The 26191-nt window shown below is 31.7% G+C and overlaps 7 protein-coding genes and 2 pseudogenes across 9 annotated transcripts, besides 4 other annotated features; 4 read left to right on the top strand and 5 right to left on the bottom strand.

Annotated features, from left to right (window-relative positions):
* Positions 1-3041: part of a mobile genetic element that runs on past the window's edge.
* TVAGG3_0978000 (uncharacterized protein) lies at positions 352-507 on the bottom strand (the record flags this gene model as incomplete). Its single annotated transcript, XM_001307610.2, has 1 exon — positions 352-507. One exon carries the CDS (start codon positions 505-507, stop codon positions 352-354), a length of 156 nt encoding a protein of 51 aa, XP_001307611.1.
* TVAGG3_0977990 (uncharacterized protein) lies at positions 1414-1899 on the top strand (the record flags this gene model as incomplete). Its single annotated transcript, XM_051253901.1, has 1 exon — positions 1414-1899. The coding sequence occupies one exon, from the start codon at positions 1414-1416 to the stop codon at positions 1897-1899; it is 486 nt and encodes a 161-aa protein (XP_051079475.1).
* Positions 3042-3278: 237 nt separating the features above from the next.
* Positions 3279-4123, top strand: TVAGG3_0977970 (annotated as a pseudogene). The gene has a single exon. A coding segment is annotated over exon 1 (845 nt).
* A 763-nt stretch (positions 4124-4886) lies between these two features.
* TVAGG3_0977960 lies at positions 4887-5704 on the bottom strand (annotated as a pseudogene). Its single transcript has one exon. A coding segment is annotated over exon 1 (818 nt).
* Positions 5705-6068: 364 nt separating this feature from the next.
* Positions 6069-7064: a mobile genetic element.
* Positions 7065-10906: 3842 nt separating this feature from the next.
* Positions 10907-10960: a mobile genetic element.
* Positions 10961-12805: 1845 nt separating this feature from the next.
* Positions 12806-19352, bottom strand: TVAGG3_0977930 (ubiquitinyl hydrolase protein; the record flags this gene model as incomplete). Its single annotated transcript, XM_001307615.1, has 1 exon — positions 12841-19347. One exon carries the CDS (start codon positions 19345-19347, stop codon positions 12841-12843), a length of 6507 nt encoding a protein of 2168 aa, XP_001307616.1.
* Positions 19353-19682: 330 nt separating this feature from the next.
* TVAGG3_0977920 (von Willebrand factor A domain-containing protein 5A family) lies at positions 19683-21778 on the bottom strand (the record flags this gene model as incomplete). The annotated part of the gene is made up of 1 exon (XM_001307616.1): positions 19779-21707. One exon carries the CDS (start codon positions 21705-21707, stop codon positions 19779-19781), a length of 1929 nt encoding a protein of 642 aa, XP_001307617.1.
* Positions 21779-23167: 1389 nt separating this feature from the next.
* TVAGG3_0977910 (N-acetylmuramoyl-l-alanine amidase family) lies at positions 23168-23404 on the top strand (the record flags this gene model as incomplete). The annotated part of the gene is made up of 1 exon (XM_001307617.1): positions 23168-23404. The coding sequence occupies one exon, from the start codon at positions 23168-23170 to the stop codon at positions 23402-23404; it is 237 nt and encodes a 78-aa protein (XP_001307618.1).
* Positions 23405-23424: 20 nt separating this feature from the next.
* Positions 23425-23640, bottom strand: TVAGG3_0977900 (uncharacterized protein; the record flags this gene model as incomplete). Its single annotated transcript, XM_001307618.1, has 1 exon — positions 23425-23640. The coding sequence occupies one exon, from the start codon at positions 23638-23640 to the stop codon at positions 23425-23427; it is 216 nt and encodes a 71-aa protein (XP_001307619.1).
* An 831-nt stretch (positions 23641-24471) lies between these two features.
* TVAGG3_0977890 (uncharacterized protein) lies at positions 24472-25350 on the top strand (the record flags this gene model as incomplete). Its single annotated transcript, XM_051253900.1, has 1 exon — positions 24472-25350. The coding sequence occupies one exon, from the start codon at positions 24472-24474 to the stop codon at positions 25348-25350; it is 879 nt and encodes a 292-aa protein (XP_051079474.1).
* A 149-nt stretch (positions 25351-25499) lies between these two features.
* Positions 25500-26191: part of a mobile genetic element that runs on past the window's edge.

Here is a 26191-nt window from a genome sequence, read left to right as displayed (position 1 = left end):
TGTTTGTTGTAAAGTTTAGAATATTTCGACTCTAAGTCAATGAGATGTTCTATAATGAACTGTTGGTCAGTGAAGTAAACTTTTCCATCTGTTGTCTCGAAAGCTCCTTCAGACTTCAATATTTTATTTGTGAGAGTCTGTTTCTTTTTTGAGATACTAGCCGTTCCATTTCTATGAAAAGTGACTTTATAGTTAGGGTTTGTATTTCCAGACCTGGCACTTTCTATTATTGAATTTTTCTCTTCATCTGTAAGTTCTTTGACAGGTTTTGACAATGGTTCTGAACTTTTTGTTTGTGGTGTCAAATCTACCGTTTCAACTTCTTCGGTCATTTCATCTCAGTAAAAAATTTTAGTTTGGTTTGTTTTCAACTGGTTGTTGTTGTTTTTTAAGTCGGTCTAAAACTTCCTGAGGTATAGGAAGAACTTGACAAACACGTGGTTGTGTAACTGCTGGAAGCCGACAAATCCATCTTGAACCCATTTGTCTCAATGCTGTATTGTTCATTTCATCTCAGTAAAAAATTTACATTCCCCACGTTTGAGGCGGTTGCGGTTGGTTGTTGTTTACCCACTGTTGTGCATGGTTATATCCTCTGTTAAAGAATCTTTCACCTTGGTCCATATAGTGCCTGCTTGGTTATAGTAGTCATTTGCTTTGTTATAAGTTTCCTGCTTGTCTTCCTACATTGTCCATCCATCCTTGAACTTTTCCTCTTGTTTCAGGATTTGGAATAAGATTTGCTGCATCTCGTGCTACATCCCAACCTTTCTGTACAGTTTGTATAATAGGTTGTGCTTTCTCTTTAAGTATACCTAATGTACTCAAAATCTTCCTTCCAACTCCAAATACACCTCTGGCTATTGTTCCCACTGCGGGCAAAAATCTGGATGCAACTCCTGCTAATGCGCCAAATAAACCCATTTCTTATGGGTTAAAAATGACGAATCCAAACAAGGACCCCTATGTTTCTAAGCAACAAAGAAAGCACTCATGATAAAAATCTTTAGTTCAACACCAAATGCTTGGTTTATGGATATCTTGGAAAACATTCCGAGGTATAGAGAAGATGGACCACCATACTGGCTAATATTTGTCGGTCAAAACACAAGATACTGTGAAGCCATACCATTACAGTCCAAAAATATTTTAGATGTGAAAACTGCTTTGACAATATTCGTTGACAAATACCATCCAACAAAACTGACATCTGACTGTGAAAGTTCTTTCAAATCAGACGATATTAAAAACTATCTGCGTTCAAAAAATGTAAACCAATATTTCATTGTCGACCAAAACCATTCTGCTCTTGGTGTCATTGACAGTTGTATAAAAATCTTAAGAGACTTAAACCAACCACAAGGTGGTGAAGCAAATGAAATGTCATATGACGACAAATATAGACACTTCTCCATGGCAAAGATGAGACAAGTTTTAAATATTTACAATAGCCGTAAACAAAAAGGTTTGGGAAACCACTCCCCCGAAGAAATGAAAAACAACCCTGACTTAGAGAAAGACTATATATTTAATAGTTTAGTCAAAAGAGACAAACAAGAAAGAATGCCAGGCTTCAAACTTAAGAAAGGTGACAAAGTAAAAATAGAAATACCTAAACGCGACCCATATGAAAATACTATTGACTATGACAACAATGGGAACTCGACAGGTACTCACATTCGTGTTCGTAAAAATAGAAGAAAGTATACAAGAGAATATTATGAAGTTTTAGGCAAACATGGCAAAATGTACAGACTGCAAGCAGAAGATAAAACTACTATTGTCAGACCTCGTTTCAAACTTGTCAAAGTTCAAGGTGGTATACTTTCAAAGACAGTTCCTAACAAATATAAGACAACTCCTGACGAATATGCTAAAGAAGTTGAAAATGACGACTAAGCAATTCTATACCATGCGTAAACTGTCATGTAAGGTGGCATGTAGTCTTTACTTTGTCCCGTTGTTTGCGTATACCTGAAACGCGATGTGTATGGTTCCCTCCTCAGTGTTACTCCAGTAACAATTTATAGCAAACTTAACGTCTCTTTAACATCATATCCTTTACCTTTTGTCATTCTGACCAATCCCAAAATCTATGCTATGCCAACCTGCTTCAGATGTACTTAAATCTATGTAGTGACTGTGCGCAGGTAAATTTTCACCTGAAATCGTTTTACTTCCACCTGTTTCCTTTGAAGAGTTTGCACAATACAAAAACCTGTCGACTATTTGAGTCCAAGTTCCAAAACCAAGTACTACTTCTGGTTTGGTAGAGTTCATTGACGTATAAATAGAACCTATAGGATATACTGTTTGAAGTATTTCTGTCTTTAATGTTTGAAGCTCTGTTTTGTCAGCTTTTTTATCATATAAATCTTGAGCAGTGAATTTAACTTTTTTTTCATCCTCCATGACATAGACATTTCTACATTTAATGTCTTTATCCGATGTTAAACCTTCTGGAAAGTTAGGAGGTTTAAAATATAATCCACCCCCACCAGTTTTTTCAATTGTTCCTAAAATACTTTCTATACCAACAGTTGAGAAGAAGTTATGTGTATGTCCAACGTCACTTTTACTGTTTAAGGTTTCTTGTAAGTTTGTAATATTTGCAATGGTATGTGTATGTTCTTGTCAGCTTTGCCATCTAACTTTTCTTGTAAGTTTGTAATATTTGCAATGGTATGTGTATGGTTCTTATCCGCTTTAAGGTCTAAACATCCTGAAACCCACCCTGTATTGGCTTTACCTTCTAAAATCTTCGATGTCCGTTCATGGTACCATTCAACCCTTTTTATAATTTCATTGTCTTTTTCATCCACATATTCCTTATCTGCCTTCTTCACTAACCCACTAGCCAGATATGCTAACTCATCGTCACATACTCTTTGTCAGCTTTCTTTTCAACATCCTCTTTTGTTGCATATGTTGCATCTGCTCTGTCATGTTCTTCTTGAACTTTTTCAATGACATACTCTTTGTCAGCTTTGTTGTCAATATCTGCTTTCAAAAGAAGTTCTTTTATAGGCTTTCTCGTTTAAAGTTCCTTTTGTTGGATTTACACAGACAGTATGGTTCTTACTGTCTTGAAACAGAAACTCATCTGTCATTGGGTTTAATGTCAGTTTTAAGTTTCCTTCTTTCAATGACTCAGATATCTTAGAATAGTTTGAAAAGTTTGTTGTGTTCTTATTTAGAGCTTGCAAAATGAGTTGTCGGTTGTGTTGTATTTCTCTCATAGACGCTGTTTCTTTCGACATTTTTATTCTAGATAAAATATGCTTTCAATAGAAAAAGAAAATTCAAGAGTTGCTACAACTAAACCATTAGATGAACTTTTTACGAATGTCGGTCAAAAGTTTGAGACAGAGACCGTAAAGCATGAAGGCTATCGTTTTGACTACCCATTAAGATGGCTAAGAGACCCATCTGTCACAAAAGCTATTGGCTTTCGTAGAATGAAGTTTGTGTCTGTAGAAGATAAAGTTTTCCATTTATTGTAAAGTTTCATATAGATTATATATCTGAAGGGAAACGAAAAATGTGGGAAGAAATTGAGCTAATACAGTTGACCTTTCATCTTCTCTACAGACTGCGTTAAAAATATAGAAGATAAAATAAATTCATGTTATGCAAAATATGCTGATGAATATGCAAATACCGAGAGCACACTTTATGTGAGAATTGTATATGACAAACAAAATTCACAAGTGTCATTTCAAATCTACGAAAACAATCCAAATAAAGACGAACAAATATATACAGAATTCACTGCAATGTCATGGTATTATTTGCAAAGAATGTTAAAATCAGAAGTCAAACTTCCTTTAGCAAATATTTACAGTCGATATGCAAGAGATGAACCATATTTATTTAAAGATGTTTTCGACCCAGCTGCTATTATTGTTCATGCTTCATTTTCTGGCGCTCAAAACTCTTTCTTATGCTTGGCAAATGACTTTTACGAAAAACCTACAAAGTTATATGAACCGCCGAGTGGAAGTATTTCAGACTTTCAAGTATGGTTTACAACAGATGGAAGAAAGAGAATAGTTCCATTATACCATGTGTTTACTTAGAACTTAGTTTCATATACAACTACTATCGAACGGTAAAAATATAATTTTTTAATACGGTTGAGGTGTTGGATTTGGTTGCCAACTAGACTGTGGTGCAGGTTCAGGCTGTTTGTATAACAGGAGCTTGCTCTTCTGGTTCAGGGTCTTAGGTATAATACCAAAAACTGACCTACCCTTTTACCAATATTTTTGACACCGTTCCAAATTCCTCTTCCGACAGATTTATTCCATTCCATATACCTCTTCCAACATTTCGAAAGAAGTTTCCTATTCTTCCAAAGAAACCCATTTTACTATATGTAAAAATCTAATGTCCGCCTAGTCTTTACGTTTCCTGTTGAGTTCCATAGCATTCTTTAACTGGAGCTCATACATTCTGTTTCTCCTCTGGTAGAAAACATATTCTGGGTCAACTCCTGTGTTCGCGTCATCTGCATAAAGTTGTTTATATCCCACTTCAGGGTTTGTATAAAACTCTTTCCATCTCATATTTGCATACCATGGTGGCAAAACCTAACGCAGCGTCATTTGACATGGCAGTTTGCATTTGTACATCTGTTGGCACTTGACCATAGTTTGCCATTGCAGTTTGTATTCTAACTTCATTTGGAATATTCTCTGGGTTTGGTTGTCCAGGTTGCTGTGCATTTGCTAAGTTCTGTGCGTCCATTTAATATTAGATAAATATCTCTTACGAGTAACATATACTGAACATTTGCAGCATTGGTTTCATCTTCATATTCTCTGTACTTTCTGCCACGTCAAATAAATAATGACACAATGGAAAAAACCTAAAAACAAGTAGTCCTATTTCAAACCACATTTACTTACTAGTAAAATTTCTTTGTTATGACACTTTCTCCAGTTTATGGACCTCTCTCATATTCTATCTTATCGTATCTAAACTCATAGTCATGTATGTCCTCTAACCATCTCATGACACTTTCCAAACCACTTTTATCGGATGTAAAGTAAAAGCATGGATGGTTATGTAAAACGTCTAAAGTTTCTAAAGAGTCTCTCAAAGTCCAGTCTAACTTGGTATTGAAAATCCCATGTGTTATAGAACGGCGGTCCACTATAAAGAAAACATTTTCCTTGTCTTTATATTTTTCATACAACTCTGTCCAATGACATCTCACAAACTCTATACCCTCAATATATTTTTCTATGTTCTCTTTGAAAACATTTGTATAGTTAAGATATAAAACTTTTGACATAAGTGTTTCAATGTCATGAACTCTTATAGCACCACTATATAATAGTCTAGCAGATATACTATCCCAGTCAATATACTCTGCCTTTTTCAAAACCTCTCTGACAGTATTTTTCTTATCTAATGGTATACGTTCCATCTTACCTATAGGTATCTTTTCTTTTAACTCTTTCAATATTTTGTTAGTGTCTGGAATATGTTTGAGACGGTTCATATAGTTGTCGAAGTCATTGCATATAATCTTTGAGTCAGGAAATACAGTATGGCACAAATGAGATATATAGAAACTTCCACCGAACAAGTCTACAAATGTTAGACCATTCGGTAGTTTCTTAAGTTCTCTCAATAGAATATCTTTACATCTACTCTTATTTCCAAAGAAGGGTAACGGTGGTTTTGTAAAATTCATTTATATATAATAATAAAAATGTTTTTACCCGAAAAGTGACAGAAAAGTGACAAAGCATGAAAACATATATAATTTGTGAAAAGCGACACATTATATAATGTTTTCGACCCAGAAGAAGGCTTCTTCCCAGAAGCAATGGAGGAAGAAGAAGAGTCCTCCGAATTCACACCAGAAGACTAACAATTTTCCGAATAAAAACTTCATTTATACTAAACATCTTCGGGGCTAGAGGGCACGAAGTGCCTGGAAGCCCCACTACCTTTTTTTTTTTTTTTTTTTTTTTTTTTTCATTGCTAGTTGGTGCTGTCATGTATTTAATTCCTGGAACTGGTTTGCGTTTATAAAGATCCATAAAATCATATGCGGGTCGTTATCGATTTTGTAATTTAATCGTTATCGTTTTCGATTTTGTAATTTCATTGTTATCGTCTTTTTCTAAACGTGCATTTTGGAACTAAATCGCATATAACTTTAAAATGACTTAATATTTAAAGGTTTATGTGGTAAATCTCAACGAAATGTAATATTAATATGTGCACCATATATGAATTACAGACATTTGAGCAATTCGAAATTTCATCGCGTTATATATTCATTTAAATTCGATCAAATCAACATTGCAATTATAAAACCATTACACATCCAGTCAATATTTTTCAATTTCATGCGAATTATATCATTATTACACATTTTAAAATGGCGAAATATAGTCCAAAAAATAAACTTCGTTTTAAACTCAATTCTCACACATATTCGGATTGAATCATATGTGACTCATATGATCATACATCTCATTTGAGGTCTAAAAATTATTTACCGAGAAAACTTGCATTCGAACTAAAATTTACTAAATTTAATCAAATTGGTTTACAAACGTAAAGTTTATGCCAAATATTTACGTTTGTAAACTAATTGAGTAAATTTATAGCACTTTTTTTCTCGATGCAATAATTTGAACTACGAGTTTACCAAATTAGTTTACAAACGTAAAGTTTATGCCAAATATTTACGTTTGTAAACTAATTGAGTAAATTTATAGCACTTTTTTTCTCGATGCAATAATTTGAACTACGAGTTTACCAAATTAGTTTACAAACGTAAAGTTTATGCCAAATATTTACGTTTGTAAACTAATTGAGTAAATTTATAGCACTTTTTTTCTCGATGCAATAATTTGAACGACAAGTTAATGTAATTAGTGTTCTCATGTTTACAATTCAATATGTCTATGCATATGATATATGCAAATTCTATAAATAAAATATTATTAAATAAAATTCTTTTCAATTCCTTAAAAATAGCGTTTCTTTTGAATAAAAAATGATTTTTAACTAATTTTAGGACTCTTTCTATTTCAAAATAGGGATGCGACGGTTTTACGCCATGACCGTTTAAAAATAGAATAATACGCCATTTTTGGGGCCGAATGGCGGGTACGAAGTAGCCGCCATTCGGCCGAATAACAAAACAATACAAAATTATCGCCGTCCTTTTTTTTCTTTCTTTCTTTCTTTCTCTTTTTTTTTTTCTCTCTCTCTCTTTCTTTTCTCTTTCCTCTTTTTACTCCTCTTTCTCTTTTCATCATTAAACGTAGAAAGATATATTAATATTATTTTAAAATTAAAAAAAATAAAGAAAGTATAATAAGTAATTATTTAGTTATCGATATATATATGTAAAGTGATAATCTGAGGATAATCTGAGGAGGAGTCTGAGGATTAGACCGAGGAGTAGTTTGAGGAGTAGTCTGAGGAGTAGTCTGAGGAGTTTGAGGATAATCTGAGGAGTTTGAGGATAATCTGAGGAGGAGTCTGAGGATTAGACTGAGGAGTAGTTTGAGGATAATCTGAGGAGTAGTTTCAGGAGTAGTCTGAGGACTAGTCTCAGGACTAGTCTGATGAGGAGGACTCTAAGGAGTAGTCTGAAGAGTAGTCTCAGGAGGAAGATCTGAGGAGGAGTCTTATGAGGAAGATCTGAGGAGTAGTCTGATGAGGAGGGGTCTAAGGAGTAGTCTGAGGATGATGAGTAATCTGATAAGGAGTAGTCTGAGGATGATCTGAGGATAACCTGATGACTAGTCTAGGAGTGGTCTAATAAAAATGTAAAATATTTTCAAAGAAAAAATTCTATGAATTTTATATTTTAATTCTTAGCATTATACTGAATAAAATAAACATAAATATCAAAATTTGAAATTGAACACGCCAAAAAATTGATAATCCACATTCAATATTTTGTAAGTGACGTACTTTTTGAATACTCGCCATACGCCTTGGAGTTCTCAATTTTGAATTCGCCTTTATTTGGGCGACCTCAGAAAAATACGCCATTAAGAAAATATTGTATGAGATTTTAAATTTGAACACGCTCTACCTTAAGGAATTAAATTTATTAAGATATATTTATATATAATAAACGATTACTTAAAAAAAGTATTTCATCGCTTATGTAAGTTTCAAAAAAATCACGAAAATAAAAAATCAAGATTAAGATTTTATTTTTAATTTTTGAATTTCTCAAATGGCGAAATTTTTGGGCGAACAAAAAAATGTACGCCCGGTCAAATGGCGTGTTTAACGCATCCCTATTTCAAAAAAATACCTGAATTTAATTTTCTGATGCAAAATTTATGCTTTTTATCATGAAATTCTTTTTTTCAAAATTTTTTTGGATTTTTTTCCATTTTGAATATAGTTAATTTTACTTTATTTCACATTCTATTAAGAAATACTTAGGCCAATCCCTGTGGGACCCAGTGGTAACTTTCCATGGAAACCACTCAGTGGGAACATTTTTTATTTTTGACGGAAAAAATTCTAAATATTTTTTTCATTTTTTGATTTTTGAATTTTTTTTGGAATTAGAGAATAAAATTTAAAGCGATAGATATGCTTGATTATTCAAGATATTGATATTAAATCAGAAATCAATGGTAAATAAAGAGTTTTATAAAAACTTACCACGTGGTAAGATGAAGTGACCACAAATTGAGTTGTGGTACATAAAAATTACCACAAAATTGAGAACTTTTCCCACAAATTGAGAATTTTTACCATAAAATGAACGATGGATATCCACGAAAGTTACCACAACTCACTTCTCGCGCAAAATATGTTTAATATTACATATTAAATACATTTATCAACATTAATTATTTTGAATTGTGGTAAAACGATATGTCACATATTTTTTTATAAAAATTTGTAAAAATGTTTATTTTAATTTATATAATTAAATATTAAAATTTTAAATTTTGAAATAAAATAAATTAAATTCGTCCGTTATCTTTAATTCGCTCGGCGAATGCCGAGCTTACGTACTCATGTATTCCTTCTTGTTACAACTCGAACAAGAACATCACCTTTAACATATTATCAAGAAGCCCACTATAAACTTTTCATTTGATGAGTTTTGAATCGCGAGCTTCTTGATAGTCAAACTACGCACCAGCACTACAACTTCTTTCACCCGAACTAATACAAATTTACACATTGGAGCTGCTTTGCTCTGAGAACTCTCATCAATCGATGAGAGTTCTCAGAGCAAAGCAGTTCTAACCGAACTACGCACAAACACTCCAACTTAAAGCAACCAAATCAATACGATTATATACATTGGAACTGCCTTACTCTTATTTCTCTCATCTATTGATGAGAGATCTCAGAATGAGGCAGTTCCAATCGAACTACTCACAGACAGTCCAGCTAACCAAACCGAATCAATACACATATATACATTGGAGCTACTTTGCTCTTATTTCTCTCATCAATTGATGAGAGAACTCAGAGTAAAGCAGTTCCAATCGAACAGACAAGCTAGCACAAGATTACACATTGGAACAGTTTTACTCTGAGAACTCTCATCGATTGATGACAGATCTCAGAGTAAAGCAGTTCCAATCGAACTACACACAAGCACTGCTTCTTACAGCAACCCAATCAATACGCACATATACATTGGAGCTGCCTCACTCTGAGAACTCTCTTCATTTGATGAGAGATCTCAGAGTGAGGCAGCTCCAATCGAACTACATACAGACATTACCGCTAACCATAACCCAATCAATGTACGTATTTACATTGAAGCTACTTTACTATTATTTCTCTCATCAATTGATGAGAGATTTCAAAGTAAAGCAGCTCCAAAAAGAAAGTGAGAAGAAAAGAAGGAAAAAGAGAAGAAAGAAAAGAAGGAGAGAGAAAGAGGAAAAGAGAAAAAGAAAAAAGGACATATTAAATATGATATGCTGTTTTTAGTGCCGAGGCGGCGAAGCCGCCGAGGTACGATTTTTTGGTCTCTTCCTTCCACGTGGTAAGCTTTTTTAAAAGTTTGGACAGGCCTAGAAATACTATATATATGTAGATTGAATTCTTTTATTTTGGCACTTTTTATTTTTTTTAATGTTTTTTTTTCTCCAACACTCAGCCCCCAATTCAAATCAAGCATTTACCAACGTAAAATACCGGTATTCCAATCAATAAGAGGACAGTTCTGTCAAGACCCTTCCTGATTTGAAGGAACTTGAAAGAACTGCTCTTTAACCGACTTCAAATAAGAAAATTTCACTCATATTATCATGTTAACATCGAAACTACTGCCATTTAGAGAGCAGTTCTTTCAAGATCTTCGAAGATTTGGAAGATCTTGAAAGAACTACTCTTAAAATGGCAGTAATTACCGTAACTTTCTACTTGATAGTAACAATACCGAAGCTACAGCCATTTAGAGGGCAGTTCTTCCAAGATCTTCCAAATCTTCGAAGATCTTGAAAGAACTACTCTTAAAAATGGCTGTATTGCGAGAGGGTTTGATTTTTCGTTTATTAAAATTGTATTCTATGATATAATTTAATTCAAGATTTGTATTTCTGTTATTTTTGTGATATCATTCAAGTATATATATCAGAATATGCACATAATGATACCACATATACTTAAACTATACGTATTTAAATCTTAGCGATCAATATAATTTTTTTTGTAATATCGAATAAAGGTTTGTTTTCGCATTTCCATTTTATTTGACTATATGAAGATAAGAATTCTTGAGAACGATTTTAAATAAATTGCCAAATTGAAGAATTCGATATATGATGATATTCACTGATTTCTGCCAAACTTGTAGGAATGAATCCATTTAGAATAAAAACGATTTGTGCATTGGAAGCTCAGAACAAGTTATGTTCATTATCCCAATATGAAGAAAATGCACGTTTAGAAAAAGATGATAACGATTAAATTACAAAATCGATAACGACCCATCATATGCTTTTACATCTTGTCTGAGTAAGGGTTTAATACGTCTCGGGTTCGATATTTGTAATCGAGACGATGTGAGCATCGTTAATGCACATAGCATTTTAAAAAATGATGAAAATTATTCGGAAAAAAATTCAATGGTGATAATGTCAGATCTGACAATTTAAGAGTTTGGAGAAAATCAGCTAATGATGTAGGTGGAAAATAAGCCATATTCGTCAGGCCAAAAATACTCTCAATTAGAGTATTCAAAAATGGCGGATGACAGTCACTTTTTAATCTGGTAATGCTAAATAATTATTAATATAGATTCAGGATAGTATGTGATATCATATTTAATCACTATTAAGCAAATTCTATGCCATTTTTTTACCTCAAAAATGAAAACGATAGGGGTAAAAAGGGAAAAGTGCGAAAGAAAATAAAACCCCAAATTAATGAAAATGAACTCGAAAAATATGTTATATATACAATAACAAATCGATATCCGAGATAAGAATTATAAGTTTCCAACTAGAAAAATAAATACTATATACTATAGCATAAAAAGTTTTTCTCCATTACTATCAATCTGCCTGGCGAAGGCAAATGACGGCACAACCACGTCAGAAGCTCTCAAAATTGTGGGAAGCTTCTTTTCCATCTACGTTATAATCTTGACTAATTAGAACAGAAATTAAGTGATAATATAATAAGATCCAATAAATGATTCCAAATCTGTTAATTTGAGGTGGTTCTGAGACAGGCTCAAAATGATGGTGTAATCGTGTTTTATGTAGTAAATATATACCACACTCAATCAAGTGGAATATTTAGAGTTCCATCCATTAAAATTAAATTTTATTTCAAATGCATTCGAAAATCGTATCTACCGTGTGAAAAAATGCATTTGATAACATATTTACATCTACTTTAGTTGTTTTCTTCGATATATTTGCTCAATCTTATTCGATTTGCTAAAAAAATTGAATAAGTATTAATGCATTAGCAAACGTATGAGACTTTCACAAGTGAGCAATCATAATTTTCTCCAAATTACTATCAATTTGAGTAAAGGATGGATTTAGATTTATGTATTATAAAAGTTGTTACATTAATCCGAAAGATTTTGCGTTCAATTCATGTTTCTCATAACATTGACTTTGTTTCATTTTTGGTTAATGAGCACAGCATTGAAATAAACTTAAGTGTGTGTGCAAGATTCAATAATCTTCAAGCATTATTGGTTTATTTGGATCAATTTTCACCACTTTTTATAATTCCTTCACTTTGCGAATATTTAATTTCAACTTTAAAGACGAAGAGGGTTTTCTGCACTCCATAACGAAGTATTTAAAAACAATATCAAAATTACAGAAATTCTTATAGTGCACGGTTCAGATATCAATGCTAATATTGATATGACCGACACTTTAGTTTCTATAGCAATTGTTTGCAATAATAGAGAAACGGCCGAAATTCTTATTTCACATGGATCTGTGCTTTCTGAAGAAGAAAACATGAAGAAAATCTCAGATTGGCGTAGTAATGCTTCCTGAAATTTATTTTAAAAATTCTTAATTTAACGTATAACGACTTTCAATTTTTGCTCCCATTATAGACTTCTGCAAACTAATCCATATTTTCAATATGTTGTTGCTCATAAACTTTATTTTCCTGGATGGCTCGATAACTTTTATCTGAGTTCTGAAGAAATACAAATTTCTATATTATTAAGCCTTGCGCCTATGCATATCTAATATCTATTAATCATATTAAATTCAAAATGATGTTGTACTTATTTGTTCAATTGATATTGAAAGTCTCTTATTAAAAGTAAAATAAAAAAAAGTATTTATAACAAGAAAAATATAATATATATATATAAATATAAATGTATTATAAGATTGCTTTGACTCTTGCCAAAGCTCTTGAAAGCATTGATTTGACAAAAGCAGGAGCTGATGGAATTATATCAGTTAAGAATGAAATCGAACTCTCTGGTGTTTCCAAAACAGCCATTGAAATCAAAACTGATATTTTTTCATTTGTAAAATCAATTTTTTCTTTCGATTTCGAAAGTTCTGAAATTACAATCGATGCAATTGAAGGAGAAAGCATCGCCAAACAGACAAGAAGGTTGATCATCTCATCAGAATCGTGGATATTCGTAAAAGGTTTCGTCAATCGCTGACAAATTTCAGAAATAAGTTCACTTTTCTGCCAAAACAAAATAATTGGTTGAATCAAAGGTCTTCTGAACCAATCTCTTTTGTTTATTGTTTCTGTCTTGAATGAATCTGTCCATTCTCTAAGAACAACAAATCCTGTCTGAACATCCATGTTTTCAAGAGTGAACTTGTGAACAAATTCGTTCGCTTTCGACTGCATGAAAATTAAAGATGTTTCAGGATATTCTCGCAATAAATAAAGTGTCAAATCCAACGGATTTGTCAAATTTTCATCAAATATTTCATGGAAATTAGGAGAACCGAACAAAAACTTTGCTACATTGTTAGCGGTAGTTTCTTCATTAACTAAAGATCTACAAATTAAATTAAGTTCTTGATACGATTTCAAAGATGAACAATTAACATTCAAAAGTATAGAATTAATTGCGTTTTGAAGCAAAACTGATGAAGAAACAGTTAAAGAATTATCTGCTCTTGCGTAATTCAATGAATTAATTGCAATGTCAATTGTTTCATCACTGAAAGACCTAAAAGAATCAAACGCAGACAAAAATCGATAACAATCAACTTTTCTGAAGAAAACTTGACTTGGAATTGTTTTAATTATCAATTCCAGAAGGTTATTGAAGTGTTTCGATCTCAAATTCTTTATTTGTATCAAATTATCACATAATAATTTTGATTTTTCCACAAATTTGTTGTAGCAAATTTGTTTTTGCGAACACCATTTCAACAATTTATAAAATGTTGTTGCAGGAATTTGTTTTTGAACAAAATCTTGTCTGTATTTAATTTGCAGACATAATTTAGATAATTCAGGAAGTTTTTCTAGAAGTTTATCAACTAATGTTGATACTCTTTGATTCGCGTTTTGTGAATCAAAGACATTTATCACGAATTTCTTCGTTTCCTTTCTTAAAAACGGATTTTCTGAGAATAACCAGTTATTGCACCAAATATTAACATAATTCAATACGGCATTAATGAAATCAATGTGGCTTTCAGTGATTTTCTCTTCTAAAGAACTCAAAAATTGTGTAATATAATTGTCACTTTTTGTTAATAAAAATTTAAAAACCCAACCAATTTGGGATGATGTTTGATCAGTGTTTGAAGCTATAATAACAGAGAAATGGCCTGCAGCAGCTTGTGGACTCAACTGGTCAGCGTTTTGTGAGAAGAAATCGAAGAAAGTCTGTGACAAATCTTTGTTTTCAATTACGAAACTTCTCAAAAGCTGCGAAAAAGCCAAAGCGTGGTAAGTTGATTGGAACCAATTATCCAAGAAGTTTGAGTTGAAAACAGTCTTCTGGTAATTGGATCTTAGTTGTGGGGAACTCAACAAAACAAACAACAACTTAAAAACAGAACTCAAATTAATTCTTTGATAAGAAAATTCTTTGTTTTGATTTGCATATTCAGGAATTGTTTTCACAAGAAAATCAAAGAATAAAGGAATAAGTTTTGATTCATTAGAACAACTTAATGTTACCGATTGCAAGAAAGGTAAAAAGAATTCATCGAAATTCTGCCAATATTTCATAATTTCGTCAAATTTCGATGTCAAATAATTCAACATTTCTTCAACATCTTTTGAATCCGCTGTTTGCATTGCTCGACATAAAACTTCTGCATAACAATTCCTCATTTCTTTGGAAGGACTCTTAAGTAAACAATTGAAATGCGAATCGTATTTGCTGAGAATATAATTCGCGAATTCTTTTCCATTCGCTAAATTCTGCAATTTATTCTGTATCAAATCCAAAATTTTTGATTTAGTAATCGTCGTCAAACATTTCGTTAAATACTCAAATAAAATGTCTCCTTCGTCGCACACTTCCAATATGAATTCGCAGTATTCATTGGATGTCAGGATATTGAATAAAATTGCTTTGGAAAGCATGGGTTTTATGACATCAATGACACTTTTTGAAATTTTATTTGCTTTCAATTTTTCAGGAACTACATCATTTCTTCTATAAATTAAAACGTAAGCAGAAGGTTTTCCACTTCCCCAACTTACTTCGTAATGCATTGATTCTGTTCCTTTTGTTTCTTTTACTAAATCTCCTTTGAATTCCGAAACTAAACTGTCATTGAACAAAAACCATTTTTCTTGCGTTTTTTCGTCATCTGCTTCAACTGATTTCTTTATGTAACTGATGTAATGACCTGATTGCGCTGTTCCGTAATGACAAATGATACTTTCTAGTTTGTATTTTGTTTCTTGCTCATCTTCTTCTTCGTTGTCTTGTTTTGTTATTTGTGATAAATCTAATTCAAGAGGATATTCGAAACTCGATGAAATTTTTTGTCTCTGACCAAGTGACATGTCAAAATTAAACCGTTTTAATTGAATTATCAGAATTTCTGGCAAAATTTTGATGAACTGTGTTTGAGTTGCATCAATTTTTCCAATTCCTTCTGCCAGATATTTATTAGATCCAGAGAAAGTGTTTGGAGACAAGAATGAACTAAATAAATCATTGAAATCCTTTTTGTTCTCAATTTCTGCGGCGAAAACTGTGAAATTTTCATAAGTTTCTGTTTTGAATTCTGTTGTTACTCCTTTGATTTCTGACACAATTTGGCCGGTGAATTTGTTTGCAATTCCTGGCAAATTGTCATTTGCTTTATCTAAAACCATTTGCAGGAATTCCAAGGAGTCTTCTTGTTTGCTTACATCTATTGGTTGTTTATCGAAATCCAACCATTTTTCAGCAAATTTAGAAGTGTCAATTACAGAATCAGGGAAATACTTCATTTTTGCAAACAAAATTTGGAGTCTTTCCAACCATTCATCCTTGTTTTTCTTTATATTACTCTCTAATAATGTATTAGAAAACTCAGGAATGTTAAACAAAACTTGCAAAGCGGAATTCATGTAACATGTTGCTCCAAGATTTTTAAGTCCTCTGAATTTGTTCTCGGAATGATTCATCAGTATTTGATTCGTGTTCTCGTTATCAAAGGATTTGTGATAAACACTTAATATCTTCAACAGTTCACTTTTGACAGATGTATCGTCTTTTGACAGTTCAATTAATAATCTGTAAATTGAACTGACATTGTAAAAGTGACATGAATTAAGAAGCACGTTATTAACGATAAATTTCATTAACTTCAATTGATCTGACATTGATTCCTTTGGGAACATGATTAGAGAGTTAATTATTCCATCGATAAACTCTATTGGCATGTATTTGACATCCAATTGATCAATGAATTCATTTGAAGAAGGAAATTGCTCTTTAAAGAAAGAAACAATTTTTGTGAAATCTTCTTTTGTTCCTTTCATCGAACATTCCTTCAAAATGTTGAAATAAACTGTACAATAACTATTCTTAGATAATGTTAAAAATGGTAGGAAATCTGACATTGTCACTTTTCTAAGATGAACCAATTTAGAAATCAAATTCCTAAAAATTTGGTTTTTGTGGAAAATTGTGGATTTGATTAAATTAAAAAGTGACGGATTTTCAACGATGTCAGAATTTGTTTGGCCGGCCAACAAAACAAAATTAAAAATTTTCTCAGCAGCGTTTTCATCAGAAAAAACTAACTCCGAAATCATGTCATATATAAATATCACTTTTTCTTTTGATAAATTTGCCAACATTGTTCCTCTTTCAATTTCAGCTGCAGGACCAACAGGAGCCGTCAAAATTGTCTGAAGTATTTTCGTTATCAAACTCAAACCACAGAAATCTTTGTCATAGAACAAAGTATCGAAGAAAGCCATGACACCGCCATTGACAAAGAACTTATTCGTGTATTGTTCTGTAGATGTTAGTTTTCCTATCGTCATGAGATAATAACTCAATTTTGATTTCTGTGACTTGTTGAATATCGTTTGCCATGGCGGTTTCTCTGAATTTAGTTCATCAATTATTTCTTTAATTGTCGGCAACATGTTCAAAACATTCAAAGTTTTTTCTTCGATTTTTTCATCCCCTGATGATAAAAATGGTAAAAGACGACGATACAAACCGCTTTTTGACAAAACTTGACTTGGAAAAATGATATTTTCAAACTTCAAGCTGTTTTTAGTTTTGATTTCGATCATTGTTTGATTTGAGAGGTTTACAACTCCAAAACAAACTTTTTTGTCAATTTTTAGTGTCAAATTTTCTGTCAAACAGCCGAACATTTCAGAAAATATCTTTTTCAAGTCATCACTTGCGATTGTTTCAGGAAGAAGAAGCAAACCAGTGAAATCTCCTGTAACTGGCACTTTTTGTTTTGTTGAATCATTATCCCATCTATTTTGATTTCTTCCTGTTATCAATGATTCTTTTTTGATCATCATTGTTTCCAAACAATTTATCTTGTTATGGTCAATCGGGTCTTTTGTGACTTGTTCTATGAATTTCTCGATGTTTTTTGGATCTGATGAGAAATTATATATTTGACAAATCCTTTCAACGACATCTTGTGATCCTGTTGTATTGAGAAACACCCACATGCCATCAATACAATGTAAATCAAGGGTCTGACACTTGACAAATCGAGAATCAAAATTAGATTTGTTAATTAAGTTAAAGAAAGTGAAAACTAACTTAATATAACCAGGATCTAATGATTTCTTTCGTGTCAATGATTGGAAATAATTGATTTTCATGTCCAAATTCAAAATATTATTTGAAACAATGTAAGGATTGTTCAAAAACTTCTCAAGATGCTCGGGAGCGACATCCAATGATGAATTAAAACACTTTTTGATCAAATTGTAGTCTTCCATTGTGATTTCGGAATTAAATCTTCCTAATAACGCGCTGATCAAGTCTAAAAGATATGTTGATATGGCTCTCAGGTTCTTTGCGTTGTTAATGATCTTCCTGACTATGACTTGCGCGTGCTCTTGATCGAAATCTTTGCATAATAATTTCAAACATGACATTGCGGGTGCAACGTTCCTGTTTTCTTCAAGTAATGAGAGACACATATTCTGTATCGTCTGTTTCGTGGCTTCGTCGTTAGGAATATAATGAATTACAGTTTTACAAAGAATATCTGAGTAATTTTTGGTCTGATTGTCACTAGAATTGAACAATCTGTGGAATACATCAAGTTTGTTCGCTTCTGGAACGTGTTCTTTGACGTCAATCAAAAATTGTAAAACTTGGATTGGCAAAATTTTGGAATTTGACACTGTTTTCCAGAAGAAATCAATTTGGTCGTCAGGAATAACAGGAACAATCGTGTTCCATTCTTTTGTAAAGTATTCAATACAATATGAAGGTTGAGTTATGGTTCTGAACCAAAATGACTCAATGATTCTGTTCTCTGTGTGTCCTAATCGTAACAATGACTTGAAAAGCCATGCAAAACCATGTATAGTCTCTTGATGAAGATTTTCCAAAATTGAATCAATGATAAACTCATGTCTAACCATGTCAATTTGGTTTCTAGTAAGAGGCTTGCCGGCCATGAGTACTTGTAATGCGGAAAATTGCTTAGAAAGGAACTCAGATTTTAACATTCTGATGCAGAGTTCGAATCTGCTATCAATGAGGTCATCTGATAGTGTAGAGTCGCCTAAATAGTCGATAAGTAATGAAAAACAATGCATTATGGATTTATCGTTCGCATCTCGGATCTTTTTTCCATTTAACTTGTCGACAAAGGCAATTAGCTTGTCTGAGTAGTTTTCTAGGATGTTCATTAGTAAGTCTTCATTCCAGTTTGATTGGAATTCAAGAAGAATTTCCAAAACTTTAGAATCGATTTCTAAAACAAACTGAGAATCAGACGAATAATGATCATTGCAAACTGATAAGTAGTTAGTGCTCGTAAATAATTTCCTGTTTTCGTTGAATAATGGTGATGTATTTGTCGAAAAACTTAAAATTCCAGAAGTATAATCGTCATAAAACAGGTTTTCGGATGCTGTAATGATTTTATAGACTGAGTTCATCATTCTCTGATTCTCAGAAAAGATGTAATTAGGAGATAATTTGATATAAGATTGTAAGATGCTATTTAGCATGTTTGCATAGGCATTTGATGACGGTTTTATAGCTAATATCCTATCGATTATCTTATGCGAAAAAATATTAATGAAATCTTCTGTTTCTGAAGAAAATGGTTCTAATAATTTACCATTTGTTCTGATTTCATCAATTTGAGCGATAAATTCTGATACTCGTGATTGGAGCTTCTGTTGTGAGAGAATAATGCTCAAAAAATCAGTACACCATCCCTCATAATCCATGAAACACGCCAAATTGTGATGGTTATTCTCCCTCTCAAATTAATATCTCATATAAAAACAGATTTTAACTTTTAAAAATTAATTTCCATTATATGATAATTAAAATCTTCCCTAGAAAACCTCTCAAAAAATCATGTAAAATAAGAAATCGCATAAATTTTCTTGTTACTCTCATTGAATCATGTAATATGATGTACGAATGTCCATGTTTTAAGTTATTATATGAGTTTTATTTGATAAATTTAAAATAAATCAGTTCTTTATCATTTTATTTAATTTACTCTCTAAAATTTAGCTAAATAAAGCATTCGTTTGTTATTTTAACCTATAAATAGAAGTTTTATCAATATAATAGATAACAATCCTAACAATGAATGAAATTTGTTTGAAATATCTAATGAATATAAATAAATTAATAGAAAATAAATGATTTAAACGAATTTGTTGATAATAGATTCCCAATCAACATTCTTATCCTGCTTCTTGAGGAAGTCAAGAGCTTTCTTTATAATAAGAGTGAACTCGAATAAACGATCCTTGAATGTTCTTCTGATGAATGCTATTGCTGCAACTGTAGAGGCAACAACATGTCCGTACCTAGATTCAATATCTTTATCAATTTCGCCGAAATCACTCCAGGATCCATCAACCTTTTGGTCATGGATTTGATGCTCTAATGAATTTGAGCTTCTCCTATTTCGAATTTCAGCAATCTTTCTGGATAATGACATTTCATCAAATTCTATGATGTGGTCATTTGTTGCAATTTCAGAATAATTTGTTAAAGACTCACCTCGACAAATTGAAGTACATAAATTCAAATATAGTCTTCGAACATGTGACTGATCATCAACACCGATATATGATGTGAATTTGCAAAGTACACCAGATGAAAGAGATAAATCGATGCATTTCTTCTTAATTTTGTCGTCATTTTTAAGAATAAGTTGTGTTTCATAATCATCAATGATATAGCGGCTGAATAATTGGCGTAATCCAAGATTATCAACAAGAGGAGAAACAGGAACAACAATATCAACTTGTTCTTTAATTAAACTACCACTAATAAGAATATTTTCCGTGAAAGATGATTTGACAATGAAACTCTGTGGATTCTTTGGAAAAAGAGGAGGGCAGGGAGAAGGCCACATCTCTGTTTGTTTGCTCTTACTCTGTATTGTAATATTGCAAAGTGCAGGAGAAATTGCTGAACAAAGCATTTCAATAACTTTCTGGTTCAAGTTATCATTATCACCTATGATTGTATAGTTTCCACCACTCTTCCTCGCAATTCCTTTTATGAGTCCAGGATCAGCACCAGAGCCAAGACCAATCGAGAAAATTCTATTATTTGATCTGTTTTTATATGCCATTGCGCAAATCTCGTCTGAGTCTTGTACTTCCCCATCTGTCAATAAAAAGATCTGTTTAACAAATCCTTTCTTTGGTTTAATATCTGAAACATATTTTAATGGTGAATAAATATCTGTTCCACCCATGTCTGAATTGATTGTATAAAGTAACTGCATTGCATTGGCTAAATTTTTATCTGTGTAATCACATGACTTTAAAATTGTATGAAAATTAGATCCAAATTTAATAATGGAAAATCTGCAACCAACAGGTAGCGACTGAATGAACATGCGCATGCATTCAATAGCTTTTAAAATACGAGAACCAGTCATTGAACCTGAGCAGTCAACAATGAAATAAAATTCGGAATTTGAGGTAATTGGTCCTTCAAAGCTTGGATATGTAGTGATTGCAATATATCCATCGCTTGAAATAGCAATATTTTTATCTTTATCCTTGATTTGAGTTTCAATAATTATTGCGTCCTTTGTTGGTGTGTCATTTGTAACAAATGTGGCATTATGTGAGTCAATAACATTTGTTGTTCCGTTGACAGACACTTTCACATTACTCATTTCTTTTTGAGTCATGATTGATGTTGAGAAATGAAATGATTCTGGTTTATCTGAGTAATCATTTGTTACAGATCCTTGCTGGTATTTATGAGTGAGAGGGAATTTGTAGAAGTAGCCGTTTTCGTTAATATCTGCTAAAAATGATACTTTGAGATGGATTTCAGCTGTCTTACCTGCAGGAAGATTGCCTAATCGGAAACAATTGAGGCCATTACCTAAATCTTCACCAAACATAGCAATATGACCTGCATTTACAGCTTCTTCAAACTCTTTCTTTGCTTCATCTTTGGCACGAAGTTGTGGCTTGATTTCTTTGCCATCAATAATGAAAAGAGAATCATATGTGCAGAATTGAAGCTCATTTGGGAAGAAATAATAGATGTCAGTATTTCTTCCTGTTGAATTTGTAAATAGTTTAGTCGGTTTTTGCATTTTTAAAATGTTAGTCACCTTTCTCCTTCCAAAGTGAAAAAAAATTGTTTAAAATATAAAAAGAATTTTTATTCGCATAGGCGACAAACAAGGATTTATAAATAAATAATGGGGCTTTGAGTATTGATCTGAATTGAATAGTAGTATATATGGATGGGTTGTGTGACTTTTTTTGTAAACGTAAGAATTCATACAATATCGAACGATTTTGTATCATTATTTTAACACATTATTTTTAAAATAATTTATTTTTTTATTCTTACATAAATGACCCAACAAGTAAAACCAGATAAAATAGATTATCGAATTTTAGAGGATGGTGTTCCTGTTTATATTCAAAGATTTAAAGGGAAGCAATATTATAGAATTGTTAATCCTGAATATCTTAAACATTTATTTAAAAAGGAAGACTGTGAATTATTAAACGTTAATGAATATGAAACCAATAAATCAAAATTGAAATATAAATATATTGGAAGTGATGAAAGATGCAAAGATAAAGATAAAGTTTATACAGTTTCATATAATGAATGGAAAACCAATAAGATAAGAAAACATTTAGGAGATTATGGTAAAAGTTCTGAATTCTTTAAATCTAGTATGTACGAGAGAGTAAAAGAAATTAGAAATAATTATTTTCATGAATAAAAAATAAACTTTAAAAATTCATGTCTTACATTTTTGAATAATTTATTTTTTTAATTCGTAAGAAAGCGCGACATTATTACATAAACGCATTCAAAAATGTAAGACATTAATTTTTAAAGTTTATTTTTTATCTTTTATAAAAGAAGCTATATATAGATGATGTCAGATATTTCCACGATTAATTAAACATTGTTTAAATCCTGAATGGAATCAATGGAGTCATAATCAAAGACCTCATAAACGAGTAAAAGAAATCAGAAATAATTATTTTCATGAATGAAAGATTCATTACCATAATGAAATACATAATGAAATAAACTTTAAAAATTTTTAAAAAAATAAACTTTAAACATTCATGTCTCAGAATCAACATAGAACTTTAAGAAACTAATGATTATTTGAATTTATGATATCAATTATTTGATTTATTCTTTCTTCAATCTCTTCTATTCTTTTTGTTAAATCATCAATTTTCATTAATGAGGTGATTCTTGATTGAGGAATAGATTTCAAACTAATCACCCCTTTTATTTTTGAAATTTTGAATCCATCAACTTTAAACATTTTATTCAATTTACATGTTGTCAATTCTTCAAATAATTTTTTATTATTAGCATAATAGTCATTAAATTCTTCAACAGATGAAAAAATTTTTATTTCAGTGATGGGTTTAACAACGTTTATTTTTTGTTGAACATTTCCACTTTCTTCCTCCTCTGTTTCATTTATTTTTAAAATCGGTTTCATTTATCATTAAATAAAAATTAGAATATAAGTGATGAAATGAATTTTTAATTAATATTAAATCAGAAATGGCGGCAGGATTCTTTAAAAAATTATGGGATGGAATTAAGAAAGCTGCAGGTTGGGTTCATAAAAATATTATTAAACCCGTTGCAAACTTTTTGGCACCAGTAGCGAAAACGGCAGGAACTATCATAGGTGGAGTATTAGGTACTAAAGCAGGTAATCCGGCAATGGGAGCACAAGCAGGTAACGCAATTGGTGGAATAGCTGAAGGAATACTTAATAAAATAGGGGGTGGATAGTGGAAAAATAAATATTATTTTTATCTTAGTATCGGTTGAAGTCTTTGATAAACTTTTTCTCCTTTATTTAATATTTCTCTTATTGGGGCAGCTTTTGGCGTTATTGATTCAGCAACGTCACTAATTGCTTCTTTATTCTTAAATATCCAATTTGCTCCCTTCTTCATTGTTTCCCAAACTTTATGCGCTCCTCTTTTTACTTTATCCCACAGTTTCTTAAAGAATCCTGCAGCCATAGTTGATTATTTCATTAAAATTAAAAATTCATTTTCATCTTTTAATTTTGATTTTTTATTTATTAATAAATGACGACTAACTATTTGGTGCCAAACACTAAACCGATTAATGGAAATGTGTTTCATTCATTCGAAAAGATAAATGAAATATTCGCAAAGAATGACGGTAGAAGATATTATAGAGAACTTGAAAGTTCATGCTATGACTCTGATGCTCCATATTTTGATGATAAACAAACTCATTTAAGAATTACAAATCCAGCTCATGATGTGAACCAATTAGGTGACACATATATTAAACGCAAAGTTAAAGCAACTCTAGTTTCAAATAAAGCTTTCACATGTGATGCCGCTTTTAAATGCATGCGTTTATTCGTTGGTTACAAATCATCAAATCAAAACTTTAAACAATTAGAAGTAGAAACCGAAAGAGGTGATGCCGGTTATCTTCAGATGGATTGCGCCCGTGAATCTTTCGCATTTGCAACATATAAACCAAAATCAGAAAGGAAAGTTAAAAAGTTTGTTCATTCGTTATATAATAATGTTCAAAAATATGATAACTCAGTATGTGGTAAATATATTGACCCTTCAGAAGTTTTCAAGAAAGCAAATGAAGAAGTTGATGTCACTTTTGATATGATTATTCCGGTAAATGATTTGTTAGCATTTCAGGCGTTCGATGATTATCCTAAATCATTTGGTGAAATCATTCTTAAATATTATGTTTTCAGGGATACTTTAGTATTTTGTCAGGTTGACCCGTTAAGAGTTGCTGATTTACAAAATTACGTTTATGAAAAGATAACTGATGAAAATTATGAAAAGATTATGAATCATGTTTATAAATATGATCGCAAATTCCAACAAATCGGACTTCCTACCAAATTAATTACAAGCTTAGCCGCTACATCTGCTGACGCAACAGTTGATGATGTTATTATTTCATGCACAAAGATGGAAGTTTTAGAGGATAAATGTATTACACCAGGATACGGTTTAATTGAAGAATCAGTTAAAGCAATACCACGTTTATTCAGTAAGGAAGATCTATTCATGATTCCAGCTCAACATATTGACGTTCGTTCACTAAATGGAGGTTGCATCACTCCTGAAGGTATCAGCTCAGATTTCTCATACGCTCTTCATAATGTTACAGATGTTGTGTTAACATTTCCGAAAAATGCAATGCAAAGAACAGTTTTAGAAAATCCAATGCTTCGAGGTCTTCAGGTCACTATAGATTCCAGAAACTTCCCCGATCAAGCGATGACCACAGTGGGCGACATATTCTTTACACGTATGCTTCAAGCTTCTGATTTAGATGGAGTGAATGAATGCACGGAAGAATACGAGGACTCATTAACTAGACCACTGAATGCAGATGATGGCACGCCATTAGCTAGAACATGGAAAGACCAAACTTCATTCTTATGCACTATTCCAGTTCAACGTGATGGAGCAGGTATATTCTTTGATGGATTAGAAACTTTCAACTCACAAGTTACAGTACAAGTGAAAGCTTATCCAATCATTCAGGGTGTAAATGACACTTACTGTTCAAAGGTGACAAATCCTCCTCAGGTTTGGTTTACTAGGACTACGTATTGGACATGGACACCGGATGAAGGTTTGAAATATCATCCAACAGGTACACCACCACAGTATAGAAGTTCATATGATGAAATATTGATGAATAGAAATGTTTAAAATTATAAATTTATTTTTGATTAAATGGATTTAAATTCATACACTCCTTATGAAGAATTAGCAGGAGTTATAATACATACATAGATGATATGATTAATGAAGCATTGAGTGATAATAGAAATGCTCTATCTAAGGAAAAATTAATGAAAATTACATATTCTGAATGTTACTTAAATTCAATCACTGCAGCAATTGGTAAACAAAATAAAGGTAAAACATTAACGATATTAAAACAAATTATCATTATTGCTAACACTTCCCCTATTCACATGTGTTAATTTATATCAACCGTTCAGGTTCACCTTCAGATGATACATTTGAATCTTTAAAGCATTTAATCAAAATTCCAATTATTTATTTATCACAAGAAGAAGCAGAAGATTATTTAAAAAACTTTTTAATGTATAAAGAATTATATAATACAATCAAGAAGCAAGGATTAGAGGATAAAATATTATGATAAACAACGGGATGAATTATTTGAAACACTTTCTATTTCAAATTTTGATAGAGAATTTTTGCATTCACTAATTTTTCTAGATGATGCCGTGAAATCAAAACTAATAACTAATGAGAAATCATATTTTAATCAATTATTAACTCAATGTCGACATATTCAATGTTCATTCTTTATGGCTGTTCAATACTTAAAGCATTAAGCACAAACATTAAATCAAACCTGTCCACCCTTTTCATTTTCAGTGGTTTTAGTCGTCAACAGTTGAACGTTATGCTTTATCAAGTGAATTTACCAATGAGCATTAATGAACTTTACACACAATATCAACAATTAGGAGAACATGGAAAAATAATAGTTGATTTAAATAAAGGTTCCATTAAA

Source organism: Trichomonas vaginalis, chromosome I (assembly GCF_026262505.1).
Source record: "Trichomonas vaginalis G3 chromosome I, whole genome shotgun sequence".
Taxonomy (NCBI): domain Eukaryota; phylum Parabasalia; order Trichomonadida; family Trichomonadidae; genus Trichomonas; species Trichomonas vaginalis.
Note: the sequence above shows the minus strand (reverse complement) of the source record. Positions and strands in the feature narration are given on the sequence as shown.